This window comes from Gobio gobio (genome assembly GCF_949357685.1).
Source record: "Gobio gobio genome assembly, chromosome: 19".
Lineage (NCBI taxonomy): Eukaryota > Metazoa > Chordata > Actinopteri > Cypriniformes > Gobionidae > Gobio > Gobio gobio.
The window spans coordinates 5,113,070-5,130,850 of NC_137112.1; the positions used below are offsets into that span (position 1 = coordinate 5,113,070).

A 17,781-nucleotide genomic window follows, 5' to 3' on the forward strand; every position below is an offset into this window, starting at 1 on the left:
TGTGATATCAATTTCTTAAAGTCTGTCTTTAATATTAAATATGAGCCTCTTATGCATCCACTGTAAGGAAAAAAAACAACTGTATATTTAAGAAAAACATATGGATTGTCATATAGAGCATGAACTGTAGATAAACACTCTCTTATTACCGTTGTTTTACTACGAGAATTATTTATTTAGAGAGAAGTATGATTTCTCATTTGTAACCAAAAAGTTTAATTCATTCTGGAGGCCAGAGGGCGCCCTCGAGCGGAAACTCCATATTTGGAGTGTCCTTATTTAGAGTAATGACATGCCTTGTGCACTTTTTTCAGTGCAGGTCAAGCACTCAGTATAGAGAATATCCCAGAGGACAGTGTGTGTGACAGTGACCGGCCGCAGTGATCAGGAGGATGTGCCAGCAAAGCACATATTGCTACTAGGTTTCCGCATATAACTACCGTTATAGTTCCTACAATATGTGTTTTATTGTTGTTATATTGTAATATTAATGTTTTTAATAACTGAGCTGATTTACATAGCATAACATGCCATAATAAAATCACAATGTTCCATATTGTCATCTGTGGCTTTATGTCCCATTTTACACCTTTGTTGCGTGGTGTCCACATGGTGTGGACAGTTAAATCATTTTTAAATAAAACTGAATTTTGTCAAAATGAAAATGGATTTCAATTTTAGTATCATATTAAAGTAATAAAAAGAATCTTAAAAAATCTAGATAATGTTTTCCATAATTCATGCAGGAAAGGGTTTAAACTCCTACCAACACATCAGCAATGGAACTCTGTAAATTACCCTAAAATTGCTAGATTGGCATGCCATTAAAACATGTTCCAGTCTCAGCTTCGTTTCATGCTTCCTCATAAAATGTGCACCATTTAGTTTTTAATGTCCCATTCTCAAATGAGATAAAATGATCCGACTGCATAAATTGCTTTACGCACCCAAAAAACTGAGTTTCGTTCTGACCGGCCTCCGTTAACCTTGTCTGATAACCGCTCAAACTTCATTGGCCAATGGCAGAGATGGTGAGAATAACTCTGTGAATTCAAAGAAATTAAGGGCAAAACCCACTGAACTTTCACTTTTAGTTAGTGTCCAGTATATAAGGACCTCGACACAGCTCCACCTGCAACACTCAAAGCCCTGTCCAACTTCTGACTCTACGCAAAAATGTCTGATAACCCAAGTGTAAGCTACCGTGAAGATGAAGAAAATGGTAAGTGCATTTTAATAGTTGGTCTTTATTTACTTAAATTGAAGAAACTACATTTAAGTGTTATTATTCATTTATGTATTTTATTTGTGCATATATTTACTTCTAAAATGTTTTGTTTTTTACTCAACATAGCCAATTTTTTGGTCTAATAAAGACACTTCAGATGTATACGTGTGTGTGTGTGTGTGTTTATTGAATAAAAATACATTGAGTTAAAAAATATATATGTACATATATATATGTGATAAAATGTTCCATCAAGTGATTTCAAATCCTAGGGAATTGATAATGCATGCTTAGATTTATTTTGTTTACAGTGAATAAAAGTTTCCGAAAATGATCAGATTTCAGGTGTCTGTTAAAGTTCAGGGAGTTGCGTATGTTTCATCCGAGCTGATCGGTAGCTGTGGGAATATTGAAAATGCCATTCCTGGAGTAGAAAGTGTCGCGCACAATCGCAGATCTCCCCCTGGCTGGAGTCCTGCAGTCAATCTTATAGTCACCTGAGGAAACAACAAAATATTTTCATAATGACATGTAGCCATGGTTATTAAGCTAATATTTTACTATTTAATATCGCATGTTTAGCATTAACCATCCATTTTACTAGTACTACAAACCATGCTTATTTTTAAATACACGCCCTCAGAAAGGATGCATTAAATACTTTCTATTCATCAAAGAATCCTGATAAAATATCACGTTTTAAATATTGATAATATCAGAAATTCCTGAGCAGCAAATCCTCATATTAGAATGATTTCTGAAGGATCGTATGACCCTGAAGACTGGAGTAATGATGCTGAAAATTCAGCTTTGATCACAGGAATAAATTACACTTTACAATATTTTCACATTGAAAATAGTTCATTTTAAATTGTAATAATATTTCACATTATTACTGTTTTTACTGTATTTTTGATCACATAAATGCAGCCTTGGTGAGCAGAAGACACTAAAAAACATTTTAAAAAAAAACATTACCATCTTTTGAAAAGCAAGTGTGACAAACAGTGAATTACTACAAAATCATCATTAGTGGGTTTTACAAAAAGCATCACTTTTACTATTGCTAAACGTTTTAAATCCTCAACACTACAGTAAATATTAAAGTCTCCTCTTTCCTCACCTAATCTCCATCCATAATCCCAGGACGAGAGAATGGGAAAATCAAACTTTTCTTCAGGGCCTTTTTGGGCTCGTTTCTTCAGGTACAGCTGTCGCCCTTTGCCTTCGTTGGAGATCCCCTGATAAAGATCCGCTTTCGTCTGCGGGGTCACGGGCCTCATCAGAGGGGCTTCACTCAGGGACCGGCGCACTGGCGCGGGGGCCTCGCGCGGCTTCTCCTGCGCTCGGACCACAGGGGGCAGCGTGAGTTTACCGGCAGAGGGAGGGTTAAAGAGACCGATGGACTTGGACCTGCGAGACGTGTAGGTGGTCGGGTATTCTTCGCTGTATTTCGTCTTCCACGCCAGCCGCATGTAGGCCTCCTTCACGATCCGCTCGCGGAAGAAGTTCTGGTCCTGGGTGGTCTGCAGGTTCCTCATGTCTGTCTCTTGTGAGCTCTGACCGCGTCTTATGAACCGGACAGCGAGGCCACGGAAACCGAAGAGGTGCAGCGCCGACCAATCAGAGGAAAGATTCTCAGCCTCGGGAGAAAGGAGAGGCCAAATAAACAAACACACACTGAAAGTGCTGACAGAAGAACAAAAGAGACTCGCTGGCGCTGCAGCTCAAGGAATCCGTTACAGCAGAGAAAGAGTCAAATACAGAAGACAAGAGAAACAGGGTCTCAAGTAATTGTCGTTAACACGACACTGTTTTCAAATAAAAACGGAAAATTGTGAATGCGTTTTGACCGTTCATTTACTCGACAACGGCTTTTTTATGGGGGGGGGGGTTCGCAAGTTCGCAAGTTTTTGTGAACTAAACCCATATACAGTAAAATAAGTAAACCGTATCGTCTCTGAACTACAAAAAAAGGTGACTTCGTGCGCATGCGTATGAAGTGTTCAGACCTGGCAATAAAATTTCTCAAGTAATTGTCGTTAACACGACACTGTTTTCAGATAAAAACGGAAAATTGTGAATGCGTTTTGACCGTTCATTTACACGACACCGGCTTTTTTTTATGGGGGGGGGGGGGGGGGGGGTGCAAACGGGTTTCAAAACGCAAGTTTTTGTGAACTAAACCCATATATAGTAAAATAAGTAAACAGTTATCGTCTCTGAACTACAAAAAATTTGACTTCGTGCGCATGCGTATGAAGTGTTCAGGCCTGGCAATAAAAGGGAATAGCGGGGTTAGTTGTAACACACACGGTTTAACACTTTCCACACATGCCAGGATGATGAAACTGGTGTTCTTAAATGTGCATGATCACTTTTTAGGGCACACTTTTTAAGTAATTACACTATTTACCACACTAAATGGCTGTTATAAGAATTAAATGGAATCAGTATCAACAAAATCCATCTTACCATTTATCAAAATCCACTTGCACTGTACAATTGCCTAAATAATGTAAGGAGATTTTTAGATTTAAGTTCTCAATGTAATATTTTAAATATAGAAATATTAAATGTTGGGGAAAATATAATTATTCCAGGCATTTGAAACTATAAATCTGCCAGTATAGTTGCCGGCATAATGGATTCCAGAATCATTCAACTAATTGTTTATTGAACTGTTGTATAAAATTAATATCGCATTTTGCAATTGTGCTGATAGCTACTCAATACCACACTTGCTCGTATGATATTGCTTAACTCATTGAAGCAAATCTGAGCATGTTCAACAAAATAGTAGCCTAGTCCTCTATAGCTGTAGGATACCGCTTCTTAAACTGTGCCGTTTATTAAAGCGGCTGGTTGGACTATACGCGGCCAGCCAAGCGTCGGTAAGCACCCAGTCGTGATCACGTTAATTTGACTGCTTTAAATGTGAGAAATCACCCTAAAACATCAATCATACAAAAGAACAGATTCCTAAGATCATATTCACAATAATAAAATAATGAATTTCCATGCAATGAGAGCGATAGAGAAAGCGTTATACTCCTAGCTCAACAGCGGCTGGTTGGACTATACGCCGCCAGCCTAGCGTCGGTAAGCACCCAGTCGTGATCACGTTAATTTGACTGCTTTAATAATGAGAAACCCCCCTAAAACATCAATCATACAAAAAAAATCGGATTCATAAGATCATATCCATAGTATTAAATAATGTATTTCCATGCAGCGCCCATGGGTGAACAGATGGGTGTGAGTGCATGCTATTTAAACAACGTGGCGCTGGACGTGAAAATGAAAACTGCGTCAGGCTGAAACTAGCAAAAAACACTTGCATCACTCCTGGCGTCGCATTGCACTGGGTGTATGATAGGGCCCATAGGGTGCAGTCATATAAAAAGATTATTAAAACATAATGATTTAAAATGTATTTTCAAGTAGAACTTTTCATTCAACATTATTACAAAGTGAAATTTAAATAGTTATTTATCTGCAAGCATATATATATATATATTAGTGCTGGGAATCAATAAAAAAATGTACTAATTAATCGCATTGTTTTCTGTAATTAATCGGGATTAATCACGTTTTTTATATTTTGGGAGTTTTTGATATTTTGGGAGTTTTTGATATTGTAATAATTTTAGTTACTCTCCAAACTAATGTAGAAACAATTTAAAGACAGCATATTTTAGACATTTGTTGTAATGACATCTTCTTATGAATGAAGGCCTCTATGAAACATTAATGACGTTACTTGTGTCTACCGAATTTCATACTCGTACGTGAAACATAGCACGAATGGCGCTTAATTGAAATTTTGTAGGTGGCGCTATTTGAGCCATTTTGCCACGCCTAATTCTGAAACCCATATCAGACGTAAATTTTCGCCACTTCTGACGCGTGTGCAAAGTTTCATGAGTTTTCGAGCATGTTTAGGCCCTCAAAAATGCGATTCATTTGGGAGAAGGATAATAATAGGCTGAGCAAATACAATAGTGTCCTCACACCATCGGTGCTCGGGCCCTAATAAAGCAGACTAAATAGTGATATTTAAAAAAATAGTTTCTAGTAAAACATTTGAAATGTAAAATCAACGCAGAGATGCCGTTTTTATTACTTAAAGGTAGGGTAGGTAAGAATGATCTAAAACACTTTTGTCCAAATTTGTTTAAACTTTCTTTATATGTCAATACATAATTAAAATTTAAGTACTCTGAAAAAGAGAGTATAAAAATCGAGTGACTCTAGACTTTTTAATCTGCAATAAACACAGCTCATTATTTTCGTTCGGGCCGAAACAAGTGATTGGCTTGGGCGACTGTTACTCTCTCTCGCTACCATGGCTACCACCGCTTTTGCTCCAGGATCTGCCCACATGCGCCCCAGTGTTGCCAAGTCGGGCTACTTCAAACACTGTTGCCGCGGCTGTTTTTCATGTCCGCAGGTTGAAGCGACCCCAATTATGTGATATTTTGCCCCGGGATTTGCGAATTTTAGCAGGCAGCTCTACCAAAAAGACACATATTTTACCCCCCAAATGCGATTTTTACCGGAGAAACACGATTGGGCTTGTTTTGGGCTAGTTTTGAGTAGCAATTGGGTGGATTTTGTTGTGAAAACCTGGCAACCCTGGCTCACCCGTTTGATTTGAAGAGTTCAAGAGGCTGTATTTCTGCTGGACAGGTAATCTTTCATTTTGATTATACATTTTTTTGGTTTATGTTTTCATGAAGCATGTCTCACTAGCACACGTAGCTGCCTAATATAGCTAACATAACATTACTCTGCATAAAGTTACAATGTTATACACTTAGCGAACCATTAGTAGAGATGATAAATACTCAATATGCTTAGCTCAAGTTGATCGCTGTCTTGTTGAATTTCGCAAAATGTAACTTTAGATAACAAAATGCATGTGTAAAAGCTAGTACACCGCATCCAGGAACTTTTTTTAGAACTAAGTTAGCTTTAGCTACTACCCTCTGTCTAAAGTCTTTTACCATGTTCACCGGGAAATTTACCTGCACGTTTATTTCGGCCCTTGGTTTGTTTTTATAAACCAACGTTTACTGATGTTTTTATCTTGTATCTGTGTGTGTCGTAGACACTGTGTTGTGTGTGTATTTTAAACTTTACCAGTATTGTTATTCTAGCTTGATAGTGAGTACTAAAAGACATCTTATTTGTTTATATTCATAATGATAAAGTTAGATTTTTTATTACATGTGATTCTGACATGATGTCACTACATGCACTTCTTCTCTGCTCGCCTCAGGTGAATAATGCGTCTTCCAGCTGAGCGTACATGTGTTTTGGGGGCGTGGCTTTGGAAAGAGCCCAGAAGGGAGAAGGTGGAGTGAATGGAAATAATGAGCTGTCTTTAAAACAGTCGTGAGAGGTCTACAGACACTCATTTTTTATACTTTCTTTTTCAGAGTACTTACATTTTAATTATGTATTGATATATAAAGAAAGTTTAAACAAATTTGGAAAAAAAGTTTTTTTAACCAAATCTTACCTACCCTACCTTTAACAGGTAAGGTATTTTATTGAAGAAATGAATTGCCATATGCAGCTCTCAAACAGAGTTTACTGTATTATTAAGCATTATCTATTGTGAAGGATCATTTTCATCCGCAGTCACTCAGAGCAGAAGCACAACCCAAACAATGTTCTTACCAAGCGGTAACCTCCCCCAGTATCTCTTGAAGCCAAAACGGAAGTGACTTAAACTGCACTTCATCGACTGGCCACTAGGCTCCAGAAGGAGCAGGATCTCATTGAGGCTCATGTTAAAATGCTCAACTTTACAGCCAGTGGTGGAATGTAACGAAGTACAAATACTTTGTTACTTTACTTTACTTCAATTCAATTCAAATTTATTTGTATAGCGCTTTTCACGATACATATCGTTTCAAAGCAGCTTCACAGAAAATGGATCTACATTACAATTTAAATTGATTTGTACATGTAATGCATTTCAGAAATGCACATATACAAAGCACACAGATTAGCTAACGTCTCGGGTTATGACTATAACCCTTGTTCCCCGAGAAGGGAACGAGACACTGCGTCGTCGAGTGACGACACTCTGGGGAACGCCCACAGCGTTACGCATCTGAAGTATGAATGAAATCAAGCCAATCTGATTGGTGGTGCGTCGTGACGTAGTAGATGACGGCATACCCGGAAGATACAAAAAGGAAGCTGATGCAAACACACACTAGCTCTTTTGCGATGAAGCAAGCGCTCTAACCGTGATAGGTGTGGCGACGAGACGCAGTGTCTCGTTCCCTTCTCGGGGAACAAGGGTTATAGTCATAACCCGAGACGTTCCCCTTCGAGGGAACTCGCACTGCGTCGTCTAGTGACGACACTCTGGGGAACGTTAATACCCACTAGGCCACACCAAATCACCCCCACGTCCCAGTGTGAAGCTGGAAACCCAGGCACACCCAGGACGCAAGAACTGGAGCACCAGGCGTCACCGGGAGGTGCAGACTGTAAAAACGTATGAAGGTGTGCGGGGTGGCCCACCCCGCCGCCTCGCATACCTCTTGAAGCAAGATGCCAGAAAGGAGGGCCACTGAAGAAGCCATGCTCCTGGTGGAATGGGCCCTCACGGCCATGGGTGAAGGCAAATTGCGCACCCTATAAGCCGTGGCTATAGCCTGGACGATCCAGTTACTGATCGTCTGAGTTGACACAGGCAGCCCCTTCTTGGGTGAGCCAAAGCACACCAACAACTGGTCTGACCTCCTCCAATGGGAAGACTTCTCTAGATAAATACTCAGAGCTCTGACCGGGCAGAGCAGATGAAGTCTCCCTTCTTCCGCCGTCAGGTGGGGAGGGGGATGGAAAGCCTGAAGAACCAGAGACCGGGCTCCCTGAGATGGAACCTTGGGAATGTAACCCGGTCTAGGGTGAAGGATGGCCCTTACTCCGCCGGGGGCAAACTCCAGGCAGGTTGGCGTGATCGCCAAAGCCTGGAGATCTCCCACTCTCCTCAGAGAGGTAATGGCGAGGAGAAAGGCCACCTTCAGAGTCAGGTTCTTAGGCTCAGCCAGCTCCAGTGGCTCGAAGGGGGCCTCAGCCAGCCCTTCCAGAACCACCGCCAGGTCCCAGGTTGGGACTCTGGAGCGAGCTACCGACCTCATCCTCCGAGCCACACGGAGGAACTGTACAACCAGGTGGTGCTTCCCCAAAGGTCCATCACCTAGAGGTGCGTGGAAAGCTCCAAGGGCAGCCACGTACACCTTCAGGGTGGACGGGGTAAGACCAGCGGAGAAGCGATCTTGGAGGAACTCCAGCACTGAAGCCACTGGGCAGTTAACTGGATCCACCTCACGCTCTCTACACCAAGTGGAAAATACATTCCACTTGAGGCTGTACAGTCTCCTGGTAGAAGGAGCCCTGGAGCTGAGTAAGGTCTCGACTACCTCTGACAGGCCCGCCTCCAGGTACCGAGCCCCCTCAGGGGCCAGACCCAGAGGCTCCACAACTCTGGCCGGGGGTGAAATATTGTGCCCCCTGCCTGAGCAACCTTCCACGGAGAGCCGTCTAGCAGAGCTATGATGTCCGAGAACCATACTCGAGTGGGCCACCGGGGTGCTACTAAGAGCAGGCTGATGCCCTCCCGGCGGACCCGCTCCAGAACTCCCGGGAGCAGAGCGATCGGGGGAAATGCGTACAGACGCAGCCTCGGCCACGTCTGCATCATGGCGTCCAGTCCCAACGGGGCTGGATGCTTGAGAGAGAACCACAGTGGACAGTGGGATGTCTCTCGAGACGCGAACAAGTCCACTTCCACTGGGCCGAATCTCTCGCACATGGCCTCCACCACCTCTGGGTGGAGTCGCCACTCCCCGGGCCTCAGCCCCTGCCTCGACAGGATGTCTGCTCCCTGGTTTTGGTCCCCGGGAATGTACATCGTCCTGAGGGACGATAACTTCCCCTGGGACCACAGGAGGATTTAATGCGCCAGTCTGCATAGAGGGCGCGACCTCAAACCCCCCTGGTGATTGAGATACGCGACAACCGAAGTGTTGTCTGAGCGGATCAGGACATGGTGGCCGCGGAGGTCCGGGTAAAAGCTCCTCAGAGCTTTGTAGACCGCCAGCATCTCCAGGCAGTTGATATGCCATGAAGAATGCCGGGTCTCCCACAGACCTCTCGCAAAGCGGCCTTCCATGACCGCGCCCCAACCAGTGAGGGAGGCATCTGTTGAAACGGCTTTCCGACAACATGATGCTCCCAGCACTGGCCCCTGGGACAGGAACCAAGGTTTCCGCCATATGACGAGGGAACGAAGGCATCTGCGCGTTACCCTGATCATACGAAACGGATTTCCCCTCGGGGAAAACCCCTTGGCCCTCAGCCACCACTGTAGGGGTCTCATTTGCAGCAGGCCAAAAGGTATCACGTTGGATGCTGCTGCCATGAGCCCCAGCAGTCTCTGGAACTGCTTCACAGTGAGGCTGCGGCCTGGCTTCACTCTGGAGACCGTCGCCAGTATGGATTCCACGCGTGCGGGAGACATACGTGCCCGCATCGACGTGGAATCCCATACGACTCCCAGGAACGTGGTCCTCTGGGAGGGCGTCAACACGCTTTTCTTCGTGTTGAGTCTCAGCCCCAAGCACCTTATGTGGGCCAGAACGACATCTCGATGCCGAACCGCCATCTCGCTGCCGAACCGCCATCTCGCGCGATCTGGCCAGTATGAGCCAGTCGTCGATGTAATTTAGTATACGGATGCCCTGGAGTCTCAGCGGAGCCAGTGCTGCATCCATACACTTGGTGAAGGTGCGAGGGGAGAGTGCCAGGCCGAAGGGAAGAACCCGATATTGGTAAACTTCGCCCCCGAAAGCGAACCTCAGGAACTTCCTGTGGGTTGGAAGGATGGAAATATGGAAGTATGCGTCCTTTAGATCTATCGTGACGAACCAGTCCTCGGACTGGATCTGACTCACGATGGCTGGAATTGTGAGCATCCTGAACCTGAATCTCCTCAGAGACCGATTCAGGAGCCTGAGATCTATCATCGGACGCAACCCACCATCCTTCTTCGGAACTATAAAGTACCGGCTGTAGAACCCGGAGTCCCTGTTTGCCAACGGAACCCGCTCTATGGCTTCCTTGGCTAACAGGGCCTGTACTTCTTGTTCCATAACCCAAACCTGCTCTGGGCCGACCACAGTCCGGACCACCCCGTTGAACTTCGGGGGAGGAGAACCGAACTGTAGTCTGTAACCCAGCTCTACAGTCTGCAGGACCCATGTAGATACACTCGGAAGGCATGTCCATGCGCCAAGATAATCTACTAAGGGAACCAGCCTCTCGAGGCTGGCCTCGGGTGTCAACCGAGCCTCGTTTTTCGGTGGGTGCACACGTTTGCTGTCCAGCCGCAAGTCCTGTTGGAGGCAGCGAAGACAGCACGCGTGACCGGGAGATCAGTGAGGCCCGAAGCGTCTGTGACGGCGGGAACACAGCACTGATCTCCCGAGAGCTCCGGGGAGAAGACGACCTCGGTCGTTCCGTCCCGGGGGGGGCAGCTCTCAGCGATCCAGCCGCAGCTAGGACCGCTTAGTGGCAGCCTTCTTCGCCTGAAGGACGGTCCTCAGATCGACCTTAGGCTCTGAAGGCTTGCCACGAGAGCGGCGCCTCTTTTGCCAGGCTCCCTCAGGAGGGGCGCGAGAAGCAACGCTCTCTTTCTGCACCTGCCGGTGCGAGGAGCTAGTAGACGGCCGAGGCTGTCCCTTTGAGACAGCCTTCCCCGAGGAGCTGGATCGACGAGGGAGATACTGCTGGAAGGCCGCCGCCTGCTTTCTCACCTCCTGGAACCTCTCGACGACGGTGTTAACCGCGCCGCCGAAAAGCCCAGAAGGCGAGACCGGGGAATCTAGGAGAAAGTGTTTCTCTCTCTCCTTCATCCCCGACAGGTTTAACCATAAATGCCTCTCCACACACACCATACCCGCCATGGAGCGGCCGATGGAACGGGCCGTCTCCTTGGCGATGCGGAGAGACAAATCGTTGGCCTTCCTGAGTTCGAGGACATCGTCCGGAGACGGGCCCCCGCCCTCGTCGAGCTCCTTGAGGAGGTCGGCCTGGTAGGCCTGCAACACCGCCATAGTGTGCAGGCAACTACCAGCCCGCCCAGCCGCCATATATGCCCTCCCTACCAGCGCTGATGTATCGCGCGCTGGTTTGGCGGGCAATACCGGGGTCTTCAGGGACGAAGCGGCCTCGGGAGAGAGGTAGCTCGCGAGAGCCTCCTCTACCCTCGGCAGTGTCCCATAACCCTGTTCTGCCGCCCCCAGTACGTTACCGAAGTCGAGTACTGGAGGGCTGGTGAGTCTGGCCGAATAGGGTTTATCCCAGGACCTACACAACTCATTGTGTAGGTCCGGGAAAAAAGGCATACCCCGGCGTGGAGGTTGAGGCTTGCGCCTGAAGAACCGTTCATCCAGCTTACTGGGCGGCTGGATTTCCGGTTCTTCCTGTGGCCAATGAATGTTTAACTTGGCCACGGCGCGGGTCAAAACCTCCACTAGCTCCTCTGGAGCGGGTGCGTGAAGCGATGGCTCAGGCTCCACTGCACCCGCCTCGACGCTCAGCACATCCGACTCCTCGGAGCCAGACAGCTGAAACGTCGGGTTCTCCGCCCCGCGGGAAGAAGCCGCATCGCGGGCTTCCGCACGGGCCGGGAGAACATCGGAGTCCTCGGACGAGGATAGGGAAAGTGCCTCAGCAGTCCCATATCCTGTCACGAGGTCCCGCTGCGAGCCCCATGATCTACGGCGCCGCCGTGCCTCAGCAACAGCGGGCCCAGAACCCTGGGGCTCGCGGGCTTGGCCGGTCTCACTGAACACAGCCAGCCGTGAGCGCAACACCCTGAGCGGCAGCTTTTCACACTCGCTACAGGCGACTCCCTCGAGAGCCGCCTTAGCGTGCTGCACGCCTAGGCATTGTACACACAAAAGGTGTGTGTCCGTGCCCGAAATGAATCGCGGACACGGGTGCACACACCTTGTGAACTGTTGCTCACTAGCCATCTTATTTAGGGAATATTTGTGACAAAACAACACCAAATAGACAGACAATTTCACATATAGCACTTCGCTGAAGAGCAAAAAAAGCTAGTGTGTGTTTGCATCAGCTTCCTTTTTGTATCTTCCGGGTATGTTGTCATCTACTACGTCACGACGCACCACCAATCAGATTGGCTTGATTTCATTCATACTTCAGATGCGTAACGCTGTGGGCGTTCCCCAGAGTGTCGTCACTCGACGACGCAGTGCGAGTTCCCTCGAAGGGGAACTATCTATTATTAATCAATATAATAACTATGTGGGGCGGAGGGGGCGTGGTTTTGCAAGGTCTGTAGCGGGAGAGAGAGAGCCGAGCCGAGTGGTGAGTAAGTAGGTCAAGTGCAGATGAGTAACACCTGTGTCTGATTGCAGTAATTTGCATGGAGAGACTGCATATAAGCTGCAGCGGGGAGAGAGTTGGGAGAGAGAGAGTTTGGACTGGGACCTCACGTGACTGCCTGCCTGAGAAACGCATTTGAAACTGAGTGATTAAGCTGACTTACTTTTGAGAGTGTTTGCTGTGTTGATGCGCCCACGAGCGCCTATTTTGTTTGTATACAAACTTCTGAGAATAAAATCGCGAGTCCCAGTCACGCCGACCCCGCCTTCTTCCTTTCCTCACCCACATACATCGAACCTCATCACACTATGCACAGACATAAGAATACATGTTGTTAATGAATAGGGTATATAGAGATGAGCATGAGTGCGTGTTGATGCAGAGCTGCGTCATCTGAAGTCCTCGCAGGAGTTGAGTCGTCTCTTCACAGGTGATGGTCATCTGAAGTCTTTAGGAGAAGCTGGATCCAGACTGGAGCTGACGGACTCTCTAGTTACCTCGGGATGGGCGTCCCGAGATAAAACAGAACAGAAAAATAATTAGCGTAGCTGCTGTTCAAGGCATTAAGCAAAGACGATCATGTGCATTGATACAACTATAGAGTACAAGGTTAGGAGAATCATCATGTGAATGCCTGGCTAAAGAGATGCGTCTTTAATCTAGATTTAAACTGGAGGATTGAGTCTGAGCCCCGAACATTATTAAGAAGGCTATTCCATAGTTTAGGTGCCAAATATGAAAACGTTCTCCCTTCTTTAGTTGACTTAGATATCCTCGGTATTACCAGAAGCCCAGAGTTTAGTGATCTTAAAGATCGTGATGGGTTATAAGGCGATAGAAGATCAGTTAAATACACAGGAGCTAAACCATATAGGGCCTTATAGGTCAGTAGCAATACTTTATAACTGACACGAAACTTAACAGGTAACCAGTGTAGAGATGTTAGAATTGGTGTTATGTGATCATATTTTCTTGACCTAGTAAGAACTCTAGCAGCTGCATTTTGGACTAATTGTAGCTTGTTTATTGAGGAGGCAGGACAGCCAGCTAGTAGTGCATTACAGTAATCTAGTCTAGAGGTCATAAATGCATGAACTAACTTTTCCGCATCAGAGACAGATAGCATGTTTCGTAGCTTAGCGATGTTTCTAGTATTTGAAATATGATTTTCAAAAGACGAGTTGCTGTCTAATATAACACCCAAGTCTTTCACTGTAGCAGATGAAGTAACAATACATCCTTCTAAATGTAAATTATAATTTAAGAGATTCTGTGTACCAGTTTTTGGTCCAATAAGTAATACCTCAGAAATGTACAGGTCATCCAATATTTGATATCTTTAACACACTCTGTTAGCTTGGATAATTTAGAGATTTCATCTGGTCCTGCTGAAATATATAACTGAGTATCATCGGCATAACAGTGAAAACTAATTTCATGTTTTCTTATAATATTACCAAGTGGCAGCATATATATTGAGAATAACAGAGGGCCTAACATAGAGCCTTGCGGCACTCCATAATTTACTGACGTCATCTTAGATTGTTCCCTGTTTAAATAGACAAATTGGTAACGCTCTGATAGATACGATCTAAACCACTTTAATGCCCGTCCCTGAATACCAGTGTAATTTTGTAGACGATCTAAGAGTATTTTATGATCTATGGTGTCGAATGCAGCACTAAGATCAAGTAAAACTATTATTGAGATACAGCCTTGGTCAGCAGCTAAGAGTAAGTCATTTGTGATTTTAACCAGCGCAGTTTCTGTGCTATGATGGACTCTGAATCCAGACTGAAATTTTTCATAGATATTGTTTTCTTGTAAGTAAGAGCATAATTGAGCAGACACAATTTTTTCTAGTATTTTAGACAGAAATGGAAGATTTGAAATAGGTCTGTAGTTTCATCTAGTTGTGGTTTCTTAATGAGAGGTTTTATAACTGCCATCTTGAATGGTCTTGGGACATGACCCAGAGTTAAAGATGAATTAATAATATTGAGAAGAGGCTCTTCTGCTACAGGTAACAGCTCTTTCAGTAGTTTAGTTGGTATTGGATCTAATAAACATGTTGTTGGTTTAGAAGCAATGATTAGTTTATTTAGCTCTTCCTGTCCTATAGTTGTAAAGCACTGCAGTTGTTCTTCAGGGGTGATAATTGAGGCTGAATCGTAAAACCCTGTCAAGGGTTGTACATTTATAATTGTTTTTCTGATGTTTGCGAATTTTTTTTTGTGAAGAAATTCATAGTCATTACTACTAAACTGTACTAGAATATTTTGTTCAGCTGATGTGCGTTTATTTGTTAACCTGGCCACTGTACTAAATAAAAACCTGGGTTTTTTTTGGTTATTTTCTATCAGTTTATGGTAATGCTCAGCCCTGGCTGCTTTTAGAGCCTTTTTATAACGGGAAGTGCTGTCTTTCCACGCGATTCTAAAGACCTCGAAACGTGTTTGTTTCCATTTGCGCTCTAGATTACGAGTTTCTCTCTTGATAGCATGAATAATACTGTTGTACCATGGTGCAGTACTTTTCTCTCTCACCTTTTTTAATCTGATCGGTGCAACCGTTTCTAATGTACTAGAGAAAATGGTGCTCATACTGCTAGTCATTTCCTCTAGTTCATTTGTGTGTTTGGGTACACTGAGCAGCTGAGATAAATCTGGTAAGTTATTTGTGAATTTCTCAATAGTGTTTGGGAGAATTGTTCTTCCTGGTCTTTAACGCGGAGCAGTATGTAAAATATCAGCAGTACGCACTGTGCACGTTACAAGGTAGTGATCAGTGACATCATCACTTTGCGGTATGATGTCTATATCAGTAGGATTGATTCCATGTGATATAGTGTATGATTAAAACGATGAGTGGGCCCATTTACATTTTGCTTGACCCCAAAGGAGTTTAATAAATCTGTATACACAACCCCTAGCGCATCGTTGGTATTATCTACGTGAATGTTCAAATCACCGACAATCAGTGCTTTATCGACAGTAACCATTAGGTCTGATAGAAAATCTGCAAACTCTTTTAAGAAATCAACATAAGGCCCTGGCGGTCTATTTATGGTAGCCAAAGCAAAAGATAATATGTTTTTTTTTCTTATATCTGAGAGTGTAACATTTAGCACAAGCACTTCAAATGAATTAAACCTGTGTAATGTTTTCTGAGTAACATTTAGAATATCTCTATAGATAGTTGCAACACCGCCGCCACGACCAGTCAGATGGGGCTCGTGCGTATAACAGTAACCTGGTGGAGTAGACTCATTTAGACCGAAATAATCATTAGGTTTAAGCCAGGTTTCAGTCAGAACTAGTAAATCAAAGCTATTATCTGTGATCATTTCATTTACAATAACTGCTTTAGGTGTGAGCGATCGAATGTTAAGGAGACCTAGTTTTAGACAATGTTTTTGTTCATTTCTTTTAAGATTATCTGGTTTAAAAATGTTCAGATTATCTCTAGATCCTATAGAGGATTTTTACATAAATATTCGTGGAACAGACACAGTTTCTATACAATGCACTACAGAACAAGAACTGTCAAGTGTAGTTTGACTTACTAGTCATATTTTCTTTGGATTGTACAGGTTTTGTATACGTGCCAGCGTTTCACACTCATTCTGCACTGGGGAACCATCTCAGAACTCGAGTCCTGAGATGGTCATGAGATGGTTCCCCAGTGCTGTCCTTCGGCTGCTCAGGAGTCTTGTGACCCTCCATGATCCATTTATGCTGCATGGCTTCCTGTGGTGTCATGCACATCTTGGGGTCCCACCTGGAATGGATAGTAATACATGGTCAGTACATTTACATTCATCAGACAAATAAACAAAACTCTTGTATAGTAATCAAAATGAACATACGTCAGGCAGCGTCTCACAAAATCCAGAAAGTCTTGATCAGAGTGCCCCAGAATACTGGCCAGAGGTCTAGATATGGGTTTGACTACAGTCTTGAGTTTCCACTCATGAGCCATAATAGAAGAAAACACACAATACTAGTTCAGCACATATAGCAGACTAAAAACAACTGAAAAAAAAAAATCACATCATGTGTGTGTTTTGAGCTCACCAAAGAACGCAGTCCAAAATTCTGATTTTTCTATATCATCAATGGGAGGCATTCCAAGCACCTAAACAATAAAACAGAATCCAGGAGGGTCATGAAAATGCAAGAATAATCTCAAATAAAACCAAATCTCGCACATATTTAAAGCAGCACTAGGTAACTTTTCAACCTTCATAATATATTTTCAAGACTCTTGTGATGATACATCGACTTACAATAGGTTGAATGACACGTCTGCCATAGCCTGACGGGGTCTGTATCGTTTTTAATCGTACTTTTAAACTTTGGGTTTCGGGTAGTAACCCGAGAACAATAAGAACTACAAAATTCGACCGCTTTACGGCATATACGTCACTTCCACCACCACCTCCACTTCCTTAAATTCGGACGTGCGAGCCCAACTATCGTTTGTTTGCCAGATGTTATAGTCATGGCCGAAGCAGCACAGAAAAATAAGAAAGCAAAGGTTTTCTCGAAGGAAAGCAAAAAGAGGAAACGAGAAAATTATCAGATTAAAGGCAGGAAGAGGATCAACATTGGGCCAGTGTTTGCTCGTTGGCGTGAGCTGAAGGAGGAGGGGCTACATTCTTGCAAGTAAATACATAAGACGCACAAAATCATATTTTAGGATACCTAACATGTCTGTGATATTTGTCTTGCCTCAAGCTAATGCAAATCGATTTTTCAAATTTGCAGATTCATCTATGGTAGCTTGATATTATAATATTGACAATATATGGTTATTACCTACCACTCAAATATTGAATTGAAGTATCATATAGATTCTGTAAAACGGTAACCAATAGACTAGGCTACTTTAATGACGCTGGCTTGTAAACGTGAGCTTCGCAATCATTTGGCGTTTGAAAAAAAATAATACCTATGAAATTATATTCATATGACATGCTGAAACATATGCCACTGTACCTGGGATGAAGACATTTCACACGCGACGCAAGCAGAACACCTGCATGTGAACTCCTGCAGTGTTCAGGGCTATCATGTCAAATGCACGTGCACATCCCCTGATGTAGAATG

The 17,781-nt window shown here is 44.1% G+C and overlaps 2 protein-coding genes across 2 annotated transcripts in view; one reads left to right on the forward strand and one right to left on the reverse strand.

The window, feature by feature from the left end:
• The window catches only part of traf3ip2b (TRAF3 interacting protein 2b), a 1,379,907-nt gene that overhangs the window by 371,514 nt on the left and 990,612 nt on the right, over positions 1–17,781 (forward strand). The window lies entirely within an intron of this gene.
• On the reverse strand, positions 1,607–2,769 carry LOC307143372 (protein SPMIP1-like; the record flags this gene model as incomplete). Its single annotated transcript, XM_079844883.1, has 2 exons — positions 1,607–1,725; positions 2,352–2,769. The coding sequence occupies 2 exons, from the start codon at positions 2,767–2,769 to the stop codon at positions 1,607–1,609; spliced, it is 537 nt and encodes a 178-aa protein (XP_079701009.1).